The sequence below is a fragment of the Furipterus horrens genome, unplaced genomic scaffold (assembly GCF_987537825.1).
Source record: "Furipterus horrens unplaced genomic scaffold, mFurHor1.1.pri manual_scaffold_10, whole genome shotgun sequence".
Classification (NCBI taxonomy): domain Eukaryota; kingdom Metazoa; phylum Chordata; class Mammalia; order Chiroptera; family Furipteridae; genus Furipterus; species Furipterus horrens.
In genome coordinates, this window is record NW_028327180.1 from 47,617,810 (window position 1) to 47,639,002 (window position 21,193).

At 45.7% G+C, this 21,193-nt stretch overlaps 1 protein-coding gene, 1 long non-coding RNA gene and 1 other non-coding gene across 6 annotated transcripts; all 3 read left to right on the top strand.

Moving 5' to 3' along the window:
* The first annotated feature begins 2,877 nt into the window (after nucleotides 1–2,877).
* On the top strand, nucleotides 2,878–16,403 carry RPL18A (ribosomal protein L18a). Of its 4 annotated transcripts, none has more exons than XM_090289940.1 (5): nucleotides 2,878–2,952; nucleotides 14,550–14,729; nucleotides 15,284–15,413; nucleotides 15,996–16,105; nucleotides 16,281–16,402. In XM_090289940.1, exons 1-5 carry the CDS (start codon nucleotides 2,893–2,895, stop codon nucleotides 16,371–16,373), a joined length of 573 nt encoding a protein of 190 aa, XP_090146066.1. In that variant the 5' UTR covers nucleotides 2,878–2,892; the 3' UTR covers nucleotides 16,374–16,402. The 4 variants fall into 4 exon arrangements, with proteins under 4 accessions (XP_090146066.1, XP_090146067.1, XP_090146068.1 ...); XM_090289941.1 differs by lacking the exon at nucleotides 2,878–2,952 and adding an exon at nucleotides 13,133–13,195; XM_090289942.1 differs by lacking the exon at nucleotides 2,878–2,952 and adding an exon at nucleotides 13,245–13,277.
* LOC150000096 (small nucleolar RNA SNORA68) lies at nucleotides 15,767–15,898 on the top strand. Its single transcript, XR_016513813.1, has one exon. It is a non-coding gene; the product is annotated as a small nucleolar RNA SNORA68 (small nucleolar RNA).
* Nucleotides 16,404–17,374: 971 nt separating the features above from the next.
* Nucleotides 17,375–20,701, top strand: LOC150000097 (uncharacterized). The gene is made up of 2 exons (XR_016513393.1): nucleotides 17,375–17,670; nucleotides 18,342–20,701. It is a non-coding gene; the product is annotated as an uncharacterized LOC150000097 (long non-coding RNA).
* Nucleotides 20,702–21,193: the final 492 nt, after the last annotated feature.

Below are 21,193 nucleotides of genomic sequence, written 5' to 3' on the forward strand. Positions count from 1 at the left end.
TGTATTTTGTTGACTTTAATTCAATCATCCACAGACATTTATTGGGCACTTCCTGTGTGCAGGGTACTGAGGACACAGAAGGGAACAGAGCATACCCACTCTGACTGGTGAGCTTAAGGTCTCCTGGGGAAGACAGCAATAAACAAACCTATTACCCATGAATTGTTGCAGTGGCCCCAAGATGCTAGGAGAGACCCTTGAATCTGGGAGGGCTTTCTGGAGGAAGCCACTTTGATACTAAAATCCATGGACAGGTAAGATTAGCCAGAGAGTGATGTGGAGGTGTGGGGAATTCCAGCAGAGGGTACAGCCCAGACAAAGTCTGGGAGGCTGGAGAAGGTCAGAGTGCTTCTGAGAAGGGCAGGGTGGCAGAGACACAGTGTGCCAAGACCCATTTAGAGGCATTGGTAGGGCTTTGTGGGTGGAAGAAAGAGGTATAGGTTTTGTCCTTAGCACCTTGGGAGCCACAGCAGGCTTTGTGGCAGGAAGTGCTATGTGACAGCTTTTTTTTTTCTTTTCCATTTCCTGAGTGGCTTCAGCAGAGAGAAATGCAAATATATGCACACTCCCTCCCTTGCCCTGAGCATCCAGGAAGGACAGGGAGTCTCTAGGCCCCTGACAACTCCAGTGTGATGGTCACTGTGCTATTTTAAAGATTTTATTTATTTACTTTCAGAGAGAGGGAGAAAGAGAGGAAGAGAAACATCAATGTGTGATCAGTTGCCCCTTGCACATCCCCACGTGGGGACCTGGCCCAGAACCCAGGCAGGTGCCCTGACCAAGAATCAAACTGGCAACCTTTTGGTTTGTAGGCCGGAGCTCAATCTGCTGAGCCAGATCAGCCAGGGCTCATTATGGTATTTTAAAAATGAGTAGGAGGGGAACAGAGTTAAGACAAAGGTGGCACCCCCAGCTCCAGAGAGGGGCACATGCAGGCTCTGTGAGGACTTTCTAAGGAGGCAAAGCCCAGGACTTGCCAGAGAGCAAACTGAACACTAGGGTGATACAAAATGCCAATTTTTCTGCCAACAAAAAAGCCCATCAATACAGTCAAAGAGTAAACAAAGAAACTGGGTAAAAAGTTGAACTCCTATTATGGATAAAATATCCTTGTTATATAACAAGGATAACAGTAAGAAAACACCAGAAATTCTGCAGGATATGAACCCAGAAACCACAGAAAATGAAGTACAAATGGCCCTTAAACCCAGAAAAAAAAAATGCTCAGCCTCACTCATAATAGGAGAAATGCAAACTAAAGATCTTAGGAAATCATATATGATCATGCAGGAAAGATCTGACAAAATGCAACACCTATTCATGACTTTTAAAAATTCTTAACAAAGCAAGTACACATGAGAACTTCCTCAAACTGATAAGGAGCATCTGCCAAAAGAATCCACAGGGATTATACACTTAATGTGAAGGGCTGAATTGTGCCCTGAAACTGGGAACAAGACAAAGATATCCATTATCACAACTTCTATTCAACATTGTTCTGGAGCTCACAGCCACTGCCATAAGGCTAAATAAATAAATCGCATAAAGGTTGAAAAGGAAGAAGGAAAACTGTGCCTATTTCCAGATGATAAATTGCTTATGTAAAAAGTGCAAGGGAATCTATGACAACTATTAGAATGAATGAATTTAGCAAGTTCACAGGTTAAAAAGTTAATACACAAAATTCTATTGCATTCTTAGACACTATATGTTCTTATACAGGGTGGGGCAAAAGTAGGTTTATATTTGTCCATATGGAAAATAATATAATAATTAATAAATAACAATAAAAGAATAAAGTCTGTGTTTCACATACTCACAACTGTAAACCTACTTTACCCCACCTTGTTTACTAGCAGTGAACAAATAAAAAATAAAAATATTTTTTAAATCTCATTTTCAGCAGCAGCAAAAAACATAAAATACCTAGGGATAAACCTAGCAAAATAAGTCTAAGACAGCTACACTAAGAACTACTGATAATGCTGAGAGGAATTCATGAAGACATAAATAAATTAAAAGTCATACCATGTTCTTAGATTGGAAGACTCACTGTTAAGATATCAGTTCTCCCCAAGCTTATCTACAATCAGAGAAATCCCAATCTAAGTTCTAGGATTTTGAAAGAAACTGGCACTGACTTTAAAATGTATCTAGAATTACAAAGGATTTGGAATAACCAAAGTGATTTCTTAAAAGAATATAAAAGTCAGAGGGCTTATTTTACCCGATTCTAGGCTTATCATAGAGCTACAGTAATTAAAACAATTTTGCGTTGGTGAAAAGATACACATAAAAAGTAGAGAGTAAATATACCCAGTAGATATTTTTTAACTGATTTGAGAGAGAGACAGGAAGGGAGAGAGAGGGAAATATCAATCTGTTGTTCCACTTATTTATACATTCATTGGTTGATTCTTGTATGTGCCCTGACTGGAGATCAAACCTGCAACCTTGGCATATTAGCCAGTTGATTTTTGACACAGCTACTAAGGCAATTAAATGGAGGAAAGGGACGTCTTTTCAGCAAATGGTGTTGGAACAACTAACACTGACCCTTGCCTAATACCATACCCCAAATTATCTTTAAATGGATCACAGATCTGAGTATAAAACCTAAAACTCTAAGACTTCTAGAAAAGAAAAAAACATAACAGCAAATCTTTACAAAGTTGTAGTAGACAAAGTTCTCTTAGTTAGAAAAAGTTAATAATTACATTTCATCATTTTCCTCTTCAAAAGACACCACTGAGAAAACAGAGAGGCAAGATATAGATCAGGAGGGGGAATTCCAGCAAAGATGGTGGCCTAGACAGACACGCTGCATCTCCCTCCACAACTAAGAAGGAATACAACTACCTCAAAACTAGAGATAACCAGAAGTTCCAGAAAATGAAGCTGCATAGAAGTCCAACAAACAAACATATAAAGAAGAAATACTCATCCAGACAGGTAGGAGGGGCGGAGCTGGGGCAGAGAGGACGTGGTATGGTGGTGGTGGCAGCGGCAGGCTGGTGGGAAGTACAGTCACACATTTTTAAAAGTCGGGAGGTACACCTGGGGAGGACTCCCAAAACCAGACCAGACCACACAGCTCATGGTTCCAGAGCCAGGGAAAATAAAGCCTCATTGCTTCTGAGTGTGAAAACCAGTGGGGGCTGGGGTGGAGGCAGAAACTGCTGGTCTCAGCAGAGTCCGCTTGTTTAAAGGGCCCCCACCGTCCTAGAACCTCTCTGCACACCCACTCACTCTGGGAATGATAGCCAGGGCAACAGCTAGAGAGGTGCAGTCCCACACGAGAAGTGAGAGAAGTGCCTGGAAAAGGGACGAGTGTTGAGCAAGCAGCATTGTTCCCTCTCAGACCCATCCCATACAGTGCCACAACTTGGTGAAACAAGTCGCTGGTTACTGATGAATCCCTAAGGCTCCGCCCTTACAATGTAACAGGTGCAACAGTTCTACCTAGACACAGAGGCAAACAAACACAGGAACCTGTCAAGATGAGGAGAAAGAGAAGTATGACCCAAAAGGAGAAACAGATCAAGGTTCCAGTAGGAGAATTAAGTAATGAGGAGATAGCAAACCTAACAAACGAGGAGCTAGTCAATCTAACAGATGCAGAGTTCAAAACACTGGTGATAAAAATGCTCACAGACTTGACAGATATGCTTATGCAAATGCATAAGGGAAGAAGTGAAGGCTATGCTAAATGAAATGAAGGAAAATCCACACAAAACCAATGGTGAAGGGAAGGAAACTGGGGTTCAAATCAATGATTTGGAACATAAGGAAGAAAAAAACAGTCAACCAGTACAGAATGAGGAAACAAGAATTTAAAAAAATGAGGAAAGGCTTAGGAACGTCTGGGACAACTTTAAACATGCCAACATCCATATCATAGGGGTCCCAGGAAGAGAAGAGGAAGAGCAAGAAATTGAAAGCTTATGTGAGAAAATAATAGAGGAAAACTTCCCAAATTTGGCAAAGGAAATAGACATACAAGTCCAGGAAACACAGAGAGTCCCAAACAAGCTAGACCCAAAAAGGACTACATGAAGACACATCATAATTAAAATGCCAAAGGAGAAAGATAAAGAGAGAATCTTAAAAGCAGTGAGAGGAAAGCAGAGAGTTACCTACAAAGGGGTGCCTATAAAACTATCAGCTAATTTCTTTGAAGAAGTTTTGCAGGCAAGAAGAGGCTAGCAAGAAGTACTCAATGTGATGAAAAGCAAGGACTTACAACCAAGATTACTCTATCCAGCAAAGCTGTCATTTAGAATGGAAGGGCAGATAAAGTGTTTCCCAGACAAGGTAAAGCTAAAGGAGTTCATCATCACCAAGCTATTATTATATGAAATGTTAATGGGACTTACTTAAGAAAAAGAAGATAAAAATTATGAACATTAAAGTGACAACAAACTCACAACTATCAACAACTGAATCTAAAACATAAAAACAGAGTCCAACTAAGCAAACCAGAATAGGAACAGAATCATAGGTATGGGAATCATTTGGAGGGTTTACAGCTGAAAGGGGGAAGGGAGAGAAATGAGGAAATAGTACAGGGATTAACAAGCATAATTGGTTGGTACAAAATAGACAGGGGAAAGGTAAGAATAATATAGGAAGACCTGGCTGCTGTGGCTCAGTGGATTGAGCATCAACCTGTGAGCCAAGTGTTGCTGGTTCGATTCCCAGTCAGGGCACATGACTAGGTTGCACGTCAGGTCCCCAGTTGGGGGTGTAAGTGAGAGGCAACCACACAGTGATGTTTCTCTTCTTCTCTTTCTCCTTTCCCCTCTTTCTAAAAATAAAATAAACAAACAAATACATAAATAAATTATTTAAAAAATATATAGGAAGGTGTAAGTCGAAGAACTTATATGCACAACCCATGGACATGAACTAATGGAGGTGGGATTGCTGGAGGGAAGAGGGGTACTTGGCAGAGGGGAGCAAAGGGGAAAAAACTGGGACTACTGTAACAACCTAATCGATAAAATATACTTCTTAAAAAATTCTGGGACATGCAAATTAATCTTGATCATAGTCATGGTTTCATAGATTTACACCTGTGTCAAAATGGTAGCAAATGTACATTTAAAGTGTGTGCAGCCCTGACTGGTGAGGCTCAGTGGTTGAGTGCCGGCCTGCAACATGAAAGGTCACTGGTTCAATTCCCGGTCAGGGCACATGCCTTGCTTGCAGGCCAGGTCCCCGGCTAGGGGCGTGTGAGAGGCAGCCTATTGATGTTTCTCTCACACATCGATGTTTCTCTCCCTCTCTTTCTCCCTCCCTTCCCATCTCTCTAAAAATAAATAAAATCTTCTTTCGAAAAAGTATGTGGAGTCTCTTATATGTGAAATCTGAAAAGCAATAAATGAACAACAACATCAACAACTACAAGAAAAAAAAAAACAGAAACGAACTCATAGATATGGAGAACAAATTAATGTTTGCCAAATGTGAAGGGATTAAGAAGAACAAATTGCCAGTTATAAAAAAAGTCACGGGGATGTAAAGTGCAGCACAGTGAATGTAGTCAATAACACTGTAATAACTGTGTATGGTGTCAGATGGGTACTAGACTTATCAGGGTGATCACTTTGTAAAGTATATAAATGTCTAATCGTTGTATTGTACATCTGAAACTAATATAATACTGTATGTCAACTGTAATTGAAAAATAATTTTAATGTGCAATTTAGTATACTCCAATTATACTTCAATAAAGTTGAAAAGATGGGTAGGAAGGAGAGGAAGAAGAAACGAGGGGCCATTTTACACCTGTCAGACTGACACAGGTGAAAAGTGTGAGAACTCAATGTACTCTCAAGGGTCTGTAGAAACAAAGTCTCCTTTGCTGCTGTCATGAGTGGAAATGGCTCAGCTCTACAGAATGGATCAGTTGCGAGCTAAAGAAATTGCCCTGGGACCCAGCAAGTTTCCTTTAAGCAAATGAGCCTTCCAGGAATGACACTTGTACAGGGTTATTTATTCAGCTTAGCCTTCTTTGTAACAGCAACACTCTGGAAAGAACCTAAATGGGTAGCTACAGGGGATTTTCTGGATAAACTATGGCCACTCTCAGCATGAAATAGTAGGCAACTGTATAAAAGAATAAGGTAGCACAATGCTGACAACATGGGAAGACTTTGTGAAGGAAAAAGCAAGGTGCAAATCCACCTGGGCAGGGAGGCTTAGTCTGTGTAGAAAGAGAATAGATGATGTGGATTTCCTCTTCACAGCTCTCTCTGCATTGAAACATGAACAACTTGTTCCCCTGGTGGCCACTGGAGAAGGGTACTGGGGAGCCATGAATAGCAAAAGGGGGAGGCTTAGTTTAGATCTTTTGCTTTTTTATGCCTGTTGAATTTTGTATTTTTTAATAGCATTTAAAAGGTGTTTCATCGAAAAAGAAAATATATGTAACCACATAAAATGGGAGAGAACATGGAAACTACTGGAGCTATTGTTTGGAGATTGAGCATGAACCAAACAACCGAATTGTTAATGACAATAGCAAACATACATCAAGGGCTCAGTAGTGAACCAAACATCTTCTTCTTCTATTTTTTTTTTTTTAAGATTTATTTATTCATTGTTAGAGGGAGGAGAAGGGAGAGAGAAACATTGATCAGTTGCCTCTCAGGGCTGGACCCGCAACCCAGGCATGTGTTCTGACCAGGAATCGAACTGGTGACCTTTTCACTTTGCAGGATGGTGCCCAGGACAACCATAACTTCTTACATGCAGCAATTCATTTTATCCCCTGAAATAATCTCAGAGGTGTTTGCTTATATCCCCATTTACAGAGGGGGAAATTGAGGCTGGGAGGTGAAGTGACAGGAAGCAAGAGGCTCCAGCTTGCTTTGCTCTCTGTTCTGACAGTGCCCTAGGACATTCCTCATTAGGCTGAGCAAAGGAGAAAGGGGTCTGGCCCCTAGCTGGGGTTGGGTAGCCACTGCCTGAGCCCAGAGAGTCCTCACTTCTTCACTTTATTTTTCTCCCTAGCACATATCACTCTGCGCAGATGCATATTTTTCTTATTTATCTTGTTTTTGTTCATTTATGTCACTCATATGTTAGCTCCCCCAGGGCTGGAGTGTTGGTTGGCCTGATCAGAGCTGTGTCCCTAGAGCCTGGTACACAGTAGCTATTGAATGAATGAATAAATCAATGAATAAAGAAATTCATTTGGGACAGTTGGGAGCAGGGACAATTGGGGAAAGGAGGCCAGGTTCTGGGTGGGTTGGCAACTAGGGTGCAGGGGAGTGGGTGACTTGGAAGCATTTGGGGGGACTTAAAGGACTGGAGCAGAACTCCAGCCAAGTGAGCCCTGGAAGGATGGAGATGTCAGTGGCCAAGATGGAAAAGAGGGTGAGCAGAGCAAGAGGACTTGGCTTGTGGTCTGAGGTCCTGGACCAGATGACCTGGCTTGGATTCCTGCATGACTGGAGTCTGGGCAGGGCAGAAGGGAGGGTGCCCTGGAGCAAGATGTGGGTCAGGGGAACAGCGGGGAGCCAAAATGTAAAAAAAAAAAAAAAAAAAAAAAAAAATCTTGTTAAGCAACATTAGGCAAAACACAAACATCCCTCCAACATTTCCAGCTGCAGGGCCAGTCACTCTGACCCAGACCTTGGAAATGGAAGTGCCAGGCCTCAAGGCCAGGGCCCTTCCTCCCCGTTTCCTCCTCTTCTCCTTCAGCCCCTCTCCTGCCCTCCCCTGAGGCACTTGATTTGTTCTCCAGGCTGGGCCTAAGTTTTTCAGGACCTCTTTCCACCAGCTGCTTGCTCCACATTCTGGGGAAACTAAAGCCTGGAGCCCTGAGTTCACACACAAAGGGGGGGGCATAACCAGCAGGGGCAGGACTTCTGTCTCCCCAGTGCCAACTTACATGCCGTTTAAATCTCACCACAGCCCTGACCAGTGTGGCTGTTGCTTGGGTATTGGTTTGCCATTGTCTTGAAAAGCAAAGGGTGGCCAGTTCAATTCCTGCTCAGGGCACATGCCTGGGCTTCGAGTTCCATCAGTGGTCAGGGAGCGTAGGAGAGGCAACCAATCTATGTTTCTCTCTCACATCAACATTTCTCTCCCTCTTAGAAAAAGAAAGAGAGAGAGAGAGAGAGAGAGAGAGAGAAGAAAGAAGAAAGGAAGGAAGGAAGGAAGGAAGGAAGGAAGGAAGGAAGGAAGGAAGGAAGGAAGGAAGGAAGGAAGGAAGGAAGAAAAATCTCACAACCCTACCTGCTGGGAACTATTATTAGCCTCATCTTATAGGTGGGTAGACTGAGAGCCAGGGCAACGATGCACCACAAAACCGTAGATGGGATTCTAACCTGTGGCTGCCCCACACAGGGTTTGGGCTACCGGCCCAGGCCAGGCACTGACAGGCAAGGGCTCTGCTTCCACCTAGCGAACCCTCCCGGCAGTGCTGTTTGGTTGGCAGCGTCTCTCTCCCAGCGTTCCGGGCAGGGTAGGTGCCAGAGCAAAATCACAGATAAAGGTAACTGTAATTATAAAAGAAACCATAAATGCATTGCTTCTCCTTTTGCGAAAAAGCAGTTGTATAAAAATACACATTAATTATATTGTTGGGCTTATAACACGTATATGAGACAATAACAGCACAAAGGAGGTGGAGGGAGCAAAGCTATATTGGAATAAGGGAACAACAGGTAGTAACTCTAATCCACAAAAGCTAATGAAGAGAACTAGAAATTTGAAAGGAGAAATGAATATAACAAACTATAAATATATACTTGCCCTCTTTCATTTTCTGCTTCTTTAACAGGCATACAATTGTATGGAGTAGTAATTATAGCAATGTACAGTTGGGGTTTATAACATATGTAGATGTAGTATGTATAACAATAACAGCACAATAATAACAATTGCACAAAAGGGGAGGAGGAAATGAGCTATTTCTATGTAGCATTAAAATTAAGGCAGCACAAATCTAAAGTAGATTCTAAGTTAAGACGTATATGTTCAGCCCTTAAGGAACCACTAAGGAAATAATTAAAAATATATTGAAAAAAATCATTAAAGGAATCCAAATGTTACACTAGAAAATAGTCTCTCCGGGCAATAGGAAACAGTAAAGGAAGAATAGGGAAACGAAAGTAACAAAGACATGAGACAGAGAAAAACAAAAGTAAAATGGCAGATGTCACATTGTGAAAATGACAGTCCTCCCCAAGGTGATCTGTAGAGTCAATGCAGTGCGTCTCAAAATCCCAGTAGCTTCTTTGCAGAAATCAAGAAGGTGATCCTAAAATTTGTATGAAAATTTGAGGGACCCAGAATAGCTTTTTGATCTTTTCTTAAGATTTTATTCATTTTATTTTTATTCATTTTATTTTATTTTTATTTATTTTTTAGAAAGAGGGAAAAGGAGGGAGAAAGTGAGAGAGAAAAACACTGATGTTGTGCAAGAGAAACATCAACTGGCTGCCTCTCACACGCCCCCAACCAGGAAATGGCAGGCAACCCAGGCATGTGCCCTGACAGGGAATCAAACACCTGACCTTTTGGTTTGCAAGCCTGCACTCAATCCACTGAGCTGCACAGCCAAGGGCTGACTTTGAAAGAGAAGATCAAAATTAGAGAATTCACACTTTTCAGTTCTAAACTGACTGCAAAGCTACAGTGATCAAGACAGAATCCTACTAGCATAAAGCGAGACATATAGATCAGTGGAATAGAATGAAGAATCCAGAAATAAACACATTTATTTTCAAGAAGACAATTCAAAGGTGGAAGACAATCTTTCAACAAATGGTTGAAACAACTGTATATCCACATGTGAAAGAATGAAGTTAGACCCGTGTCTCATATCATATACAAAATTAGTTAAAAATGGATCAAATGCCCAAAAATAAGAGTTAAAAATATAAAATTCTTAAGAAAAACAAACATAAACTTTATAACCTTGAATTAGGCAATAGTTTCTTAGATATGACACCAAAAGCACAAGCAGGCCCTGGCCAGGTTAGAATGTCATCCTGATATAACAAGGTTGTGGATTCAATCCCTGGCCAGGGCATATACAAGAAGCAACCAATGAATGCATTGATAAGTGAAACAACAAACTAATGTGTGTGTGTGTCTCTCTCTCCCCTCTTCTTTTCTCTCTCTAAAATCAATAAATATATATATTTAAAAAAAACACAAGCAGTAAAAGAAAAAATATAAAGTGAACTTCATCAAAATTAACAATATTTGTCCTGGCCAGTGTGGTTCAGTTGGTTAGAGCACTTCCTGTAACTGGAAGGTTGTGGGTTTGATTCCTGGTCAGGGAACATGCCTGGGTTGTGGGTTCAATCCCCAGTCCAGGCACATGATCACCAATCCACGTGTGTATGTGAGACAACCAATCGGTGCTTCTCTCTTGCATCAATGTTTCTCTCTCTCTAAAAGCAATGAAAAAAATGTCCTCAGGTAAGGATAAAAAATAATTTAAAATGTTTGTGCCTCAAAGGACTCAGTCAAGAAAGTGAAAGGGGGAAAATATTTTTAAATATTAAAGTGAAAAGATAACTCACAGAATGAGTTTGCAAATCATGTATTACATAAGGAATTACATATCTATAGAATACATAAAGAACTCTTACAACTCAATAATTTTTTAAAACCTCATTTAAAATAGGCAAAGAATTTGAATAGACATTTCTCCAAAGAAACTATACAAGTTTCTGGCCAGATAGCTCAGTTGGTAAGACTCTCTTGCCGATATGTCAAGGGCGCATTCTTGATCCCTGGTCAGGGCACATAGAAAAATCAACCAAAGAATGAATAAATAAGTGAACAACAAACTTATGTTTCTCTCTCTCTTTCTCTCTTTCTCTCAAATCAATAAATTTTTTAAAAATTTAGATTTTTAAAATTTATTTTTAGAGAGAGGGAAAGGAAGGGAGAAAGAAAGGGAGAGAAAAAACTTTTTAAAAGATATACTTATGGCCAATAAGCAGATGAAAAGATGTCTGACACCGTTAGTCATCAAGGAAAAGCAAACCAAAACCACAAGAAGATACCACTTGCCCCCTACTAGGATGATTACGATAAAAAAGAAAAACAATAAAAAATGTTGATGAGGATGTGGAGAAGTAGGCAGCCTCATAGATTGCTCATGGGAATGTAAAATGAGTCAGGCATTTTAGAAAATGTCATGGTGGTTTCTCAAAAAGTTAAACATACAATTACTATATGGCCCAGCAATTCCACTCCTAGTTCTATACCCAAGAGAAATGAAAAAACCTACATTAACACAAAGATTTGCATGCAAATGTCATTATCTCATTATTTGCAACAGCCAAAAAGTGGAAGCCATACAAATGTCCACCAACTGATGAATGGATAAATAAGATATTGGATAGCTCTATAATGGAATATTATTCAGCACTAATAAATGAAATACATACTGAACTATGATACAATGGGAATAAACCTTGAAAACATGTAAGTAAAAGAAGCCAAAATACCTCATTTTGTCTGATTTCAATAATGTAAAATGTCTAGAATACGCATGTCCATAGAGGTAGAAAGTAGATTTCTAGTTGTCTAGGACTGGGGTAGGGGAGGGAATGGGAAATGACTGCTAACAGTAAGGGGTTTCTTCGGGGGATGCCGAAAACGTTCTAAATTTTATGATGATGGTTGCACAATCGTGCATATATTGATACTGTGAGAAACGCTCACGATAAAACAGCAGGTCACAGGACTTCAACAGCAAAGCGAGGTGTTTATTCACGATTCTGCAGAAACAGGGCACAGCCAGAGGCAGGCGCGCCAAAGCAGAAAAAGCAAACTGGTTTTATCCTAACACGAGTAGTTCCTCCCCGTTTCTCCATTAACTGGATACTCCTGAGTTTATAATCTAGTGTGATTATCTACGGGTGATAGGGTGATAGGTTTGTCTCTGGCTCTTCCTTAAAGATTCCCTAACTTGTTTGCTGAGTGGTCTAGCACATTTCCCATTTCTCTGTGATTGGTGATGAGTATCTTCCTCCCTTTGACCTCAGAGACATTCGTGAAGAGCTGCGGAAGTCACTCCCTTACTTGTATACTTATATTCTTTCTTTGTTTTACTGTTGACTCAGAGACCGACCCCCTGATTCATGATTCAGTTACAGTTGGTCTTAGCTGTTAATTATTTCCTACTGGTTTGAGAGTCACCAGCTTCCTTGTTCCCTACAATACTAAATATATGGATGTGTCTGTGGATAAACTGTAGTAAAAACCATTGAATTGTACAATTTAAATGGGTGAATTGTGTAGTATGTGAACTATATGTCAATGAAACTATTAATTATTTAATTAAAAAGAGAAAAAGGCTAACGGGGCTCAGTTGTAACCTCTTCCAAAAGCATTCCCCTCCCCTAAAATAAACCCTTCAACTTATCCTCTTCTCGGCCTTTTTCTTAACAGCCTGAAGTCCTGAACTGTTTGCGGTTCTTTCCTTTTCCATCTTCGGTCTCCCCTCCAGGACAGCCTCGTTTTGCCGGAGCCCCTCAAAGGTGGGGGCTGCACCTAGATCATTTCTAGCGCCCCTGCCCCAATATCCAACCCCACCCATGATGCCCCAGGATCTGTACTGGAGGCAAGCAGATGGGGTTTGAAGCTCTGCTACTATGAAACACAAACCAGATCCCCATAATAATGATAATAACAACTAGCATTCCGGCTTTTAGTGGATGTTAGCTCTTGTTAATTGCTCTGTGTTTTGCTTTTACGTGGGTTATCGCATCTAATTATTGTCACATTTCTAGGAGGAAAACAGTAGTATTTCCATTTTACAGATTAGAATTCTAGGGTCCGTGGCTCGAGACTTTAGTAAAACACTTCCCAGAAACGTGCCGCAATCGTATAATAAACACCGCGCCCACCCGAGACCTGGTTCTATTTTTACAGAAGCTTCCATGTGAAGAATGCTCTAGCCAGCCACAGGTGCCTCTCCGGGTGCCTACCACTCCCGGCCTGCCGCGCGCGCTGACGCTTCCTTACGGCGGCAGCGAAACAGGAGAGGCTATCCGCGCTGCCTCTTGGGTATTGCAGTCTAGCTTCAAAGAGAGGCGGGACTATAGAGGACTGGTGTATCTGAAACCAATGAAGAAACAGATCTTGTTGAACGCGGGACTAAGAGCCAATGGATGCGCGGCTTTTGGAGGGCGGGACTTCCGCAAATGATGTCCTGGTGAGCGGCTGTGCGAGGGTGGGCACTTCCTTTTGTGGGTGGTGGCGAACGTGAAGAGAGTGCTATGAAGGCGTCGGGCACGGTAGAGTCGCCACAACAGGGGAGGGGGCTGTGGGACTTGTCTCGGACCGAATGGGGGACACAAGAGCGGTTGCAGACCACATCGGGGGTGCGCGCTCCCGGCTGGGACACTCGCGGCCTTGTGCCGGCGCCTAGAGGTGCGGCCAACATGGCGGCCACTCTGGGCGCCGCGTGCGGATGCCGGCTCTTGACCCGGGCCGACTAGGGGATCATAGGGTCGGGGAGTCCGAGTCTCTTCCAGGGAAAGGGACACGTTGTACGGCGTGGAGGCTCGCGCTACCGGAGCTCGTCGAGCTTCCGAATCTAAATTGCAAGTTGAACGTGGGCGGAAGCAATAGTGTTCCAATTCTTCTTGTATGAGAAGTAGAAGTTTATAAACCCGAATTGACGAGGAGAGTGCGAGTCTTAATGTCTTTGACAATTGTTGGGCAAAATCAGAAGTCTCTGTGATGCATAAATGGAAGAGTATAACCTGCGGAAAAACGGCGGGAGGCATCATGTACAGTCCTCCAGACTCAGGTTCCTCACTGGGAAAGGGACCGCATCAGAGCGGGTGATCCGCGAGGCCAATATGTTGGATTCAAAGGTGAAATTAGGAGCCGAGTTTGCCGTATTGGGAGCTGGCTTCTAGTGACCTTAGTAAAATGATGAGACATTTAGGTAGGTGGCTTTTTTCCTGCTGTATTGTAGAGCTTAGACTTGGCAGGCATCATAATCGTGTAAGCAGAGAGCTTACGTTAGGGAGTCCACATCTCCTTGGTCATCTGAGAAAACTCGGGCAGCTCTAAGTTGCATGGCGGCAGTGCAGGAAGCCCAGGGCTGGAGGGGGAACTGGATTCTTGTCCTGGTACTGCTTGGAGTGGTCCGTGAGATTCCAGGCTGGTCACTTGTCTCTGAGCCCCAGAGTGAAAGAGAACTTTGGCAAGATTTTGTGAGCTGCAGAGATCTGTGGAGGAAGTACATTGCCTGATCTGAGCCTGAGACTACAGGTCCAGGTCTCCGCTTTTCACTCAAGTATAACGAGAAAGGGAGGGACAGTGGCATTGATAGACCTGTCCAGCTTTTTGGAACCAGGGCAAAGGGCACGCAGCCCTTTTATGGGGAAGTTTGGACAGTGGAGTGACCCACAATCACCTGGATTCCACATGGAAGACCAGGGATGGGACTCTTTCCTCCTCTATTCTCTGATCATCATCACCAGGCTTGGGAAAGAGCAAGTCATCTCTGCAGTTGCCTGAGCGCTGGTCCCACCTAACCCCTGATTCTGTTTCAGCTGCGAGAGTACAAGGTGGTGGGGCGCTGCCTGCCCACCCCTAAGTGCCGCACACCGCCCCTCTACCGCATGCGCATCTTTGCACCTAACCATGTTGTTGCCAAGTCCCGCTTCTGGTACTTTGTGTCTCAACTTAAGAAGATGAAGAAATCTTCAGGGGAAATTGTCTACTGTGGGCAGGTATGGGGTGTCCAAGACAGGGTGAAGTACGGAGTGGGTTCACAGCTTCCATGGGGCAACCTTGGCCCCACAGACTTATTACACGCCTAGCCACTGGTCTTATTCAGGGTCCTAGAGCGGGATGGGATGGGTGTCTCAGTGCTCTTAATGAGAAAGCCCAAGGCCTGGGGCTGCCATGGCTGGCATGCTGGGACACCTTAGCTAAGTCCATCACAAGGTGGGGTCACTGGGCACATTGCCATGATGGGTGCTGAACTCTTCACTGTAAGACTGCACTAAGTAGCAGCTAGTTTTCAGCCCAGGTGGTCCCTGGAGGGTTGTGTTTGGGAGGAGTCGGGATCTGTGCTGGTCCCCATAGGGGAAGTAACCCGGACTGCTCTTCGTATGCCACTTTTGCCATGAAAATTTCTGTGGACGGCAGATTGCTCTCAGATATCTGAAGGTTCAGGGGCTGTCCTTGGAGCAGCGAGGGTAGAGGTATTGGCTGAGTGAGGGTAGGGCCCAGGTGGAGACCCACTTACTACTCTGCCCTCAGCCAATCTTTTTCTTGGCAGGTGTTTGAAAAATCCCCTCTTAGGGTGAAGAACTTCGGTATCTGGCTGCGCTATGACTCCCGCAGTGGGACCCACAACATGTACCGGGAGTACCGGGACCTGACCACCGCAGGCGCTGTCACCCAGTGCTGTAAGCTGCTGGGTCCTTCCTTTTAGTCAGCGTTGACAGACATCTGCAGCTCAGTCTGACACCGTCTCCCCAGACTGAGGCAGAACAAATGCAAGAGGCTTTTGAGGGAATTTGCAGGGTGTCCCAGGGATGGTGATATGAGATGTAGGGGAGGTGTTTGCTTAGAGGGCAGTAGTGAGGAGGATATCCCAGGCATATCTTTTTCTGGAACCTGATAGCAAGTGGACCTTTGGGTGTCAACCTCTGATATAGATGGAGCTCCCACCCATAACCGGATCCACCCCCTGTCCAATGTTGGGACCTGTAGTGGCCCAAGGCACTCCCAGGATGGGCCATGTGCCAGGGCCAAAGTCCAAGCACCCAAACCCAAGAATTGCTGTTTGTCGTAGCAGCAGTTTAAACACAGGTGCTGACAGCAAGTGTATCTCGTCGCCTTTGGGGGCTGTGGTCGTGCCCCTCAAAGTGAATTGGGAGGTTCTACACTTCTGGTGGCCAGAGACTGGGGCCCCCAGGCAAGCACCTGATGGGAGTTTTGAGGAACACCCAAAGAACCTACACCCTGCCCCCTCCTGCTCCCTGCAGACCGAGACATGGGGGCTCGGCACCGTGCCCGCGCCCACTCAATCCAGATCATGAAGGTGGAGGAGATTGCAGCCAGCAAGTGCCGCCGACCGGCTGTCAAGCAGTTCCATGTGAGTGCTCTAGGGCCTTTGCTGGGCAGGCTGGGCTGAGGTGGGCTCCCCCAGCGTTGGGTTTGACGCAGAAGCGCAGTGGGGGTTGGCCACACCTCGGTAGACCTTTTGAAGGACGAGGTTAAGAGGCTTCCGCACCCCCACCCCCACCCCTACCTGCCTTTGTTTGTCACAGGACTCCAAGATCAAGTTCCCGCTGCCCCATCGGGTTCTTCGTCGCCAGCACAAGCCACGCTTCACCACCAAGAGGCCCAACACCTTCTTTTAGATGCAGGGCCTCCCTGTCCCCTGGTCTGCCCAAATAAACTCCTTGGGAAAACGGGTGCTCAGATTTACTTTTATTTTTTTTTTTTGCGCACCCTACAGAACTCAAAAGGGCGCAGCCAGGCTATGGGTTCTCTGTTGTGAGAGGGGTCTTCCTCCTCAAGTGGGGCCCACACAGTAAAATGGCAAGAGTCTTACCCCCAAGCTCTGTTCCACACACTCAGTTTTCTGTGGCTTTGTCCAGTGGGGAGCTACCAATGGGTGGAGTTCTAGTGTGAGGGACAAGTTTTTAGCTCTACCTGGCACCCCTCTGAACTTTGAGATACATTGTAGGCCACAGGTTTGGCCCTCCAGATCTGTCCCACCTGCCTCATTCAACACAGGTCTCCACTTCTAATTCTTGTGGTTGTGAGATGTGGCAGCTGGACTTGGAGGGGAATCTGGAGAGTTGGGCTGGGCCCTCTACAGGTCAAGAACCTGGTTCTTGGTTCTAAGGTCCTCAGAATAGACACGAGGTAGTGGCCAAGAGGCACATGAGCTTGCTGTGCTAGAATTCTTCCCAACTTGGGGCCCTTGGAATGAAATCTGTCCTGATCCTGCCCAGGGTGTTTGAGGGCATCTGTCTCCAGGAAACCACTTGAGACCTGGGAAATTCAAGCCTGAAGCTAATCCCACCCTGGTTGAGCCCTCAGCGTTGGGCTCCAGGCCACCTACCGATTTACTGGGTCAGTAATTCTGGGGGTGCAGGCACTGGGGGCACAGGCTGGGCAGGAACAATCGTGAATCAGGAAGGAGCCCAAGCACAAAAAGGCTGGAGAGGGCAACCAGGCCTGGATGTGCTGGGCAGGGACTCAGCTACCTCATGGGTAAGGTAATGAGCTTGATTGCCCTGGTGGTTTCCAGGAAACCAGGCCACTTAAACCTGCCTGTGCTTGAAGAGGCCAGGTATACAGGGGGCGGCATGTTCATAGCTAGCCTTTCTCACAGGAAAGGCCCCAGTGGCCCCACGTTTTCAGGGCCCTTGCAGCTGCTTTGCCTGCTATTCCAACACAGTTGACTCCTCACTTCTGGGCCTTTGCACTTGATGAGCCCCTGCCTGGTCTTACTGTCCACAGGTTGTCACTGGGTTGGCCTCAGTAATTTTCTGACATGTGACTTGGTTTTCTGTCCCCCACCAGAATAAGCCTGAGGGCAGAAACTACCTGTGTCACTATCCCCAGCAGAGCTGTGAGCCCATGGGACCCAGACAAGGGCAATGATGGCCAATGAACATCTCTCCACCCGTGTCTGCACCACATGGGGTAGGAATGTGAAATTGCAGGGCCAGGTATTTGATTCTGGTACTGCCAAAATACCCTCCATAGATAATCTATATCCAGTGTACCCTTTCCAACACCATTAACCCTCGAGTGGTCACGTGGATGACAGTAGTCATCCATGCAAAATAATCGCCAGTTTAGTCCAATGTCAACATGGCAGTGCTGCATACCCTCAGATTAATAATCTTCGAAAGGTGTTGCTTTATCTCAGTTCTGGCCAAGTGCCTAAGCCATGCAGTTTACCCGGAACTGCAACAGAGAGAGTTGGATGACATATGTCATTCACACCTCTCACATTGCATTCGGAAGTACAACCACTGCAGGGTTAAGCAGCCCTGGTTTTCTTCAGCCATGCCAACACTGGTGGCTTAGCAAACTTTGATGGCTGGGGGAAAAAATTACATTTTAGAATTTCCTTTCCATTTTATGAAGTAGGAACTCCTGCCCCACTCCAAATTTAAAATAATTTTTATGGCCTTGGCTCATTACTGCAGGCTGCTATTTTTTATTTATAAATCCCCTTGCATTGGGCAAAATCTTGGAAAAAATCTCACTGTGTATGTGGCAAATACCTGTTTGCCTTGTGGATTTCATTAATCTATTGTTCCTTGCTGAAACTCCTGGTTTCCCCAAATATTTCTCCTCTCTTTCAGTAATAGGATCTCCGTAGAATGCCACCCAGGAAAAGTCTCTCAGCCTTCCTTGCAGTTACAGCTGGCAATGTGATAGTAGTGAGGTGTGCTATTTCCAGGAAATACCCATCCAGTTGGAATATAGCCACAATGAGCAATGTTCAACAGTCATCCTTGGTCATGAAGAGTCACACACAAGAACAGCAAGGTGGAAAGAGCTTGGGTTCCTGACTGTGTAGCAGCTAGATCACTCCTGAGGTGGGCCCTGATGGCTGAGCCTGGGGAGAGGGGGTCACTGCCTACTCTAAGCCCAAGTTGCTATGTAAAGTGGAAGTGGAGATCCCTTAGTTGATAAGCTAGAGGTTGAGAGTTCAGGATGTACTACCAGGGATGTGAAGTCCAGGACCCCACAAAGGCCCACTAGACATCCCATCCCCACCTTGAGGCTCCATTGAGGTCTCATCCACATTATAGCCTGGGAATCAGTTGGGAGGGCTCTGCCCCCACCAGCCAAGTGGTGGAGCCACTCCCCTTATTGAGGGCCTTGAACTGAGGAAGTAAGGCCAGCTCCCCAGCTTCGACGTGTTCACCCACTCTTGTCATCTGCTCATCCTCTTAGCAGTTTGCCCATAGACTTCTCCACCACATAATGACCCTCCTGGCAATTCCCCACAAAACCCTGCTCAGAGCAGCTGGTGGGACACTGGCTGGGGGTGAGGGCCACTGAACTAAGTCCTCAGTCTTCGGAGGGCATTGTGCCGGGACCACGCAGAGCAAAGGCTGGAATTAGGAGATGGGCCCTTCCATGCGGGGCCCATGAGGCGGGGAGGTGCTTGGATTGCTGACACCACTGGTCTGCACAGAGATGACAGGACAGGAACTCCGTGGACCCTTCCACTGCCTCAGGTGCCGAGGCGTCCCAGGGCCCATTCCTGGGCTTATCCAAGTGCCAGGTGTCACGCATGGACAAGGCTGGGAGCCCTGGGAGAGAGATGGCCATTCCTCCTTGACCCACCCTCCACTTGACTCCTGAGTCAGGACCACTCTACTAGGACCCACTCATTAGGTCCCTCATTTGCTCCAAACTCCAGTGGCTCCCCAATCTGCATCCCTCACCAAAGCTCAAGGTCTCCTGGTGGCCCTCCCTGTCCAGCTCCTTCCCACCTCAGGACCCTTCTCCCAGCCTGGCTCATTCTCTTCCTGTTAGTCTCTACTCACCACCCCAGAGTTATCCCCAAGATGCCCCACATAAGATCACGTCCAGACCATTGCTCTTGTCATCCATCAGCTTCTGAGAAGGGTATTCATCTGCTAGCTGGGTCAGAGTCCTGATCCTATGTGCCAAATGGGTCCACCTGGGTCCCCAGTGCCTGGTGCAGGGCCCTACTCACAGTAGGTGCTCAATGAACGAGCCTCAGCCCAGGTGTCATTCAGTGGCCTAGCATCAATTTGCCTATGTTTTCATTTGCTTGCAGGGCTTTGTTGGGATGGAAGAAATCTAGGTGCCCGGATTTCCCCTTTCCAAGCAGGTTTTCTTTCTTTGTCTTTTTTTTAAACTTAAATCTCTCATTCAGTTTCATTTTTACTTAATGATTTTAGAGAGAATCATCAATTTGTTGTTCTGCCCATCTATGCATTCACTGATTGCTTTCTGTATGTGCCCAGATCTGGGATTGAACCCACAACCCTGGCTCTAACCAACTGAGCTACCTGGCCAAATCTCCCAATAGGTTTCCCAGGAGGATACCTTGCGCCTAGGCCTGGAAAAATAATGGAGGTGAAAGAGGATCGGTGGGCAGAGGGTGCAAGCCAGCGGGCAACAAATTCCCGTGTGACAGGCCCGGTGTTGCAGCCGTAGGAAGGGATCAGACCTGCTCTGCACATCGCATAGAGAGAAGTGAGCCCGGGAGGACACTCGTGGAGGCTGGGAAGACTGGACTCAGCTGGGGCAGCACCTGTAGTTCAGAGGGGACCACCAGGGGGCAACAGAGATCGGTGAGACTGCTGCGCCCTAGCATTCCAACCGCTAATTCTTAGATCTCGCCGGGTTACACAGAAGGGTACCCAGCTGCTGGGGGGCGAACCAGGACTAGAACCAGAGGTTAGAGCCTCCAGAGGCCAAAGTCCTCTGGGTCCTTCAGCGAAGGGCCCTAAGATGACAGGATCGGTGTTTCTTGATGGCATGACCCCAGACGAGGGACTTCCCTCCTGGTTTTTCGGTGTCCTCATTTGTGTGATAGGCACACGCCAGATACTGCCTCACATTTATTCAGGTTCATGGCCACTGACAGCCCCTCCCATGGCCTTTATTGTCCAATGTGCCCCGCACAGGGCAGATGCTCTGTGCATGTCTGGCAAAGAACCAAGGAATAAATGAACGAGTGAAAGGTGCTTAGTCTGTGCCAGGATTGTGTTATTAAGCGAGTTCAACTTATTACTCTGAAGCAGGGGCTCTTATCCCTATTTACAGATGGGGAAACTGAGGCTCAGAAAGAAGCAGACTTCCTTCAGTACATACACACTCAGGACTTGAACCCCAATATCTTCCATTCGGCTTAGCCTCAGGGTGGGGTTTGGTGGGGTGCTCCAACTAGGCTCTAGAGAAAGGGGGGTCAGTTGGAGAAGGGGTTCAAGTGGGGCGAGTTTTCCTTAGAGGACCCCGCAGCCTTGAAAGTGAACCTCAGTCCTGTGGGAGAGTGAGCTCCCTGTAGCTTAAAGGTACTACAGCACAGTGGGGTTAAATGCTGAAGCCACTGCTCCCAGCTGTGTGGCCTGGGGTGAGTGACATGCCACTTCTGAGCCTCTTTCCCCACTAGTCAACGGGAGACATTAACATCCCGTAGTCATGAAAGAGTGCCACCCCCATCCCTGCC

Coding starts and splice junctions, on each gene's coding strand:
- RPL18A (XM_090289939.1), top strand. CDS start 13,734: ATGGAAGAGTATAACCTGCGGAAAAACGGCGGGAGGCATCATGTACAG. Junction 13,863..14,549: donor CCAATATGTTGGATTCAAAG/GTGAAATTAGGA, acceptor ATTCTGTTTCAG/CTGCGAGAGTACAAGGTGGT. Junction 16,106..16,280: donor CGGCTGTCAAGCAGTTCCAT/GTGAGTGCTCTA, acceptor TGTTTGTCACAG/GACTCCAAGATCAAGTTCCC.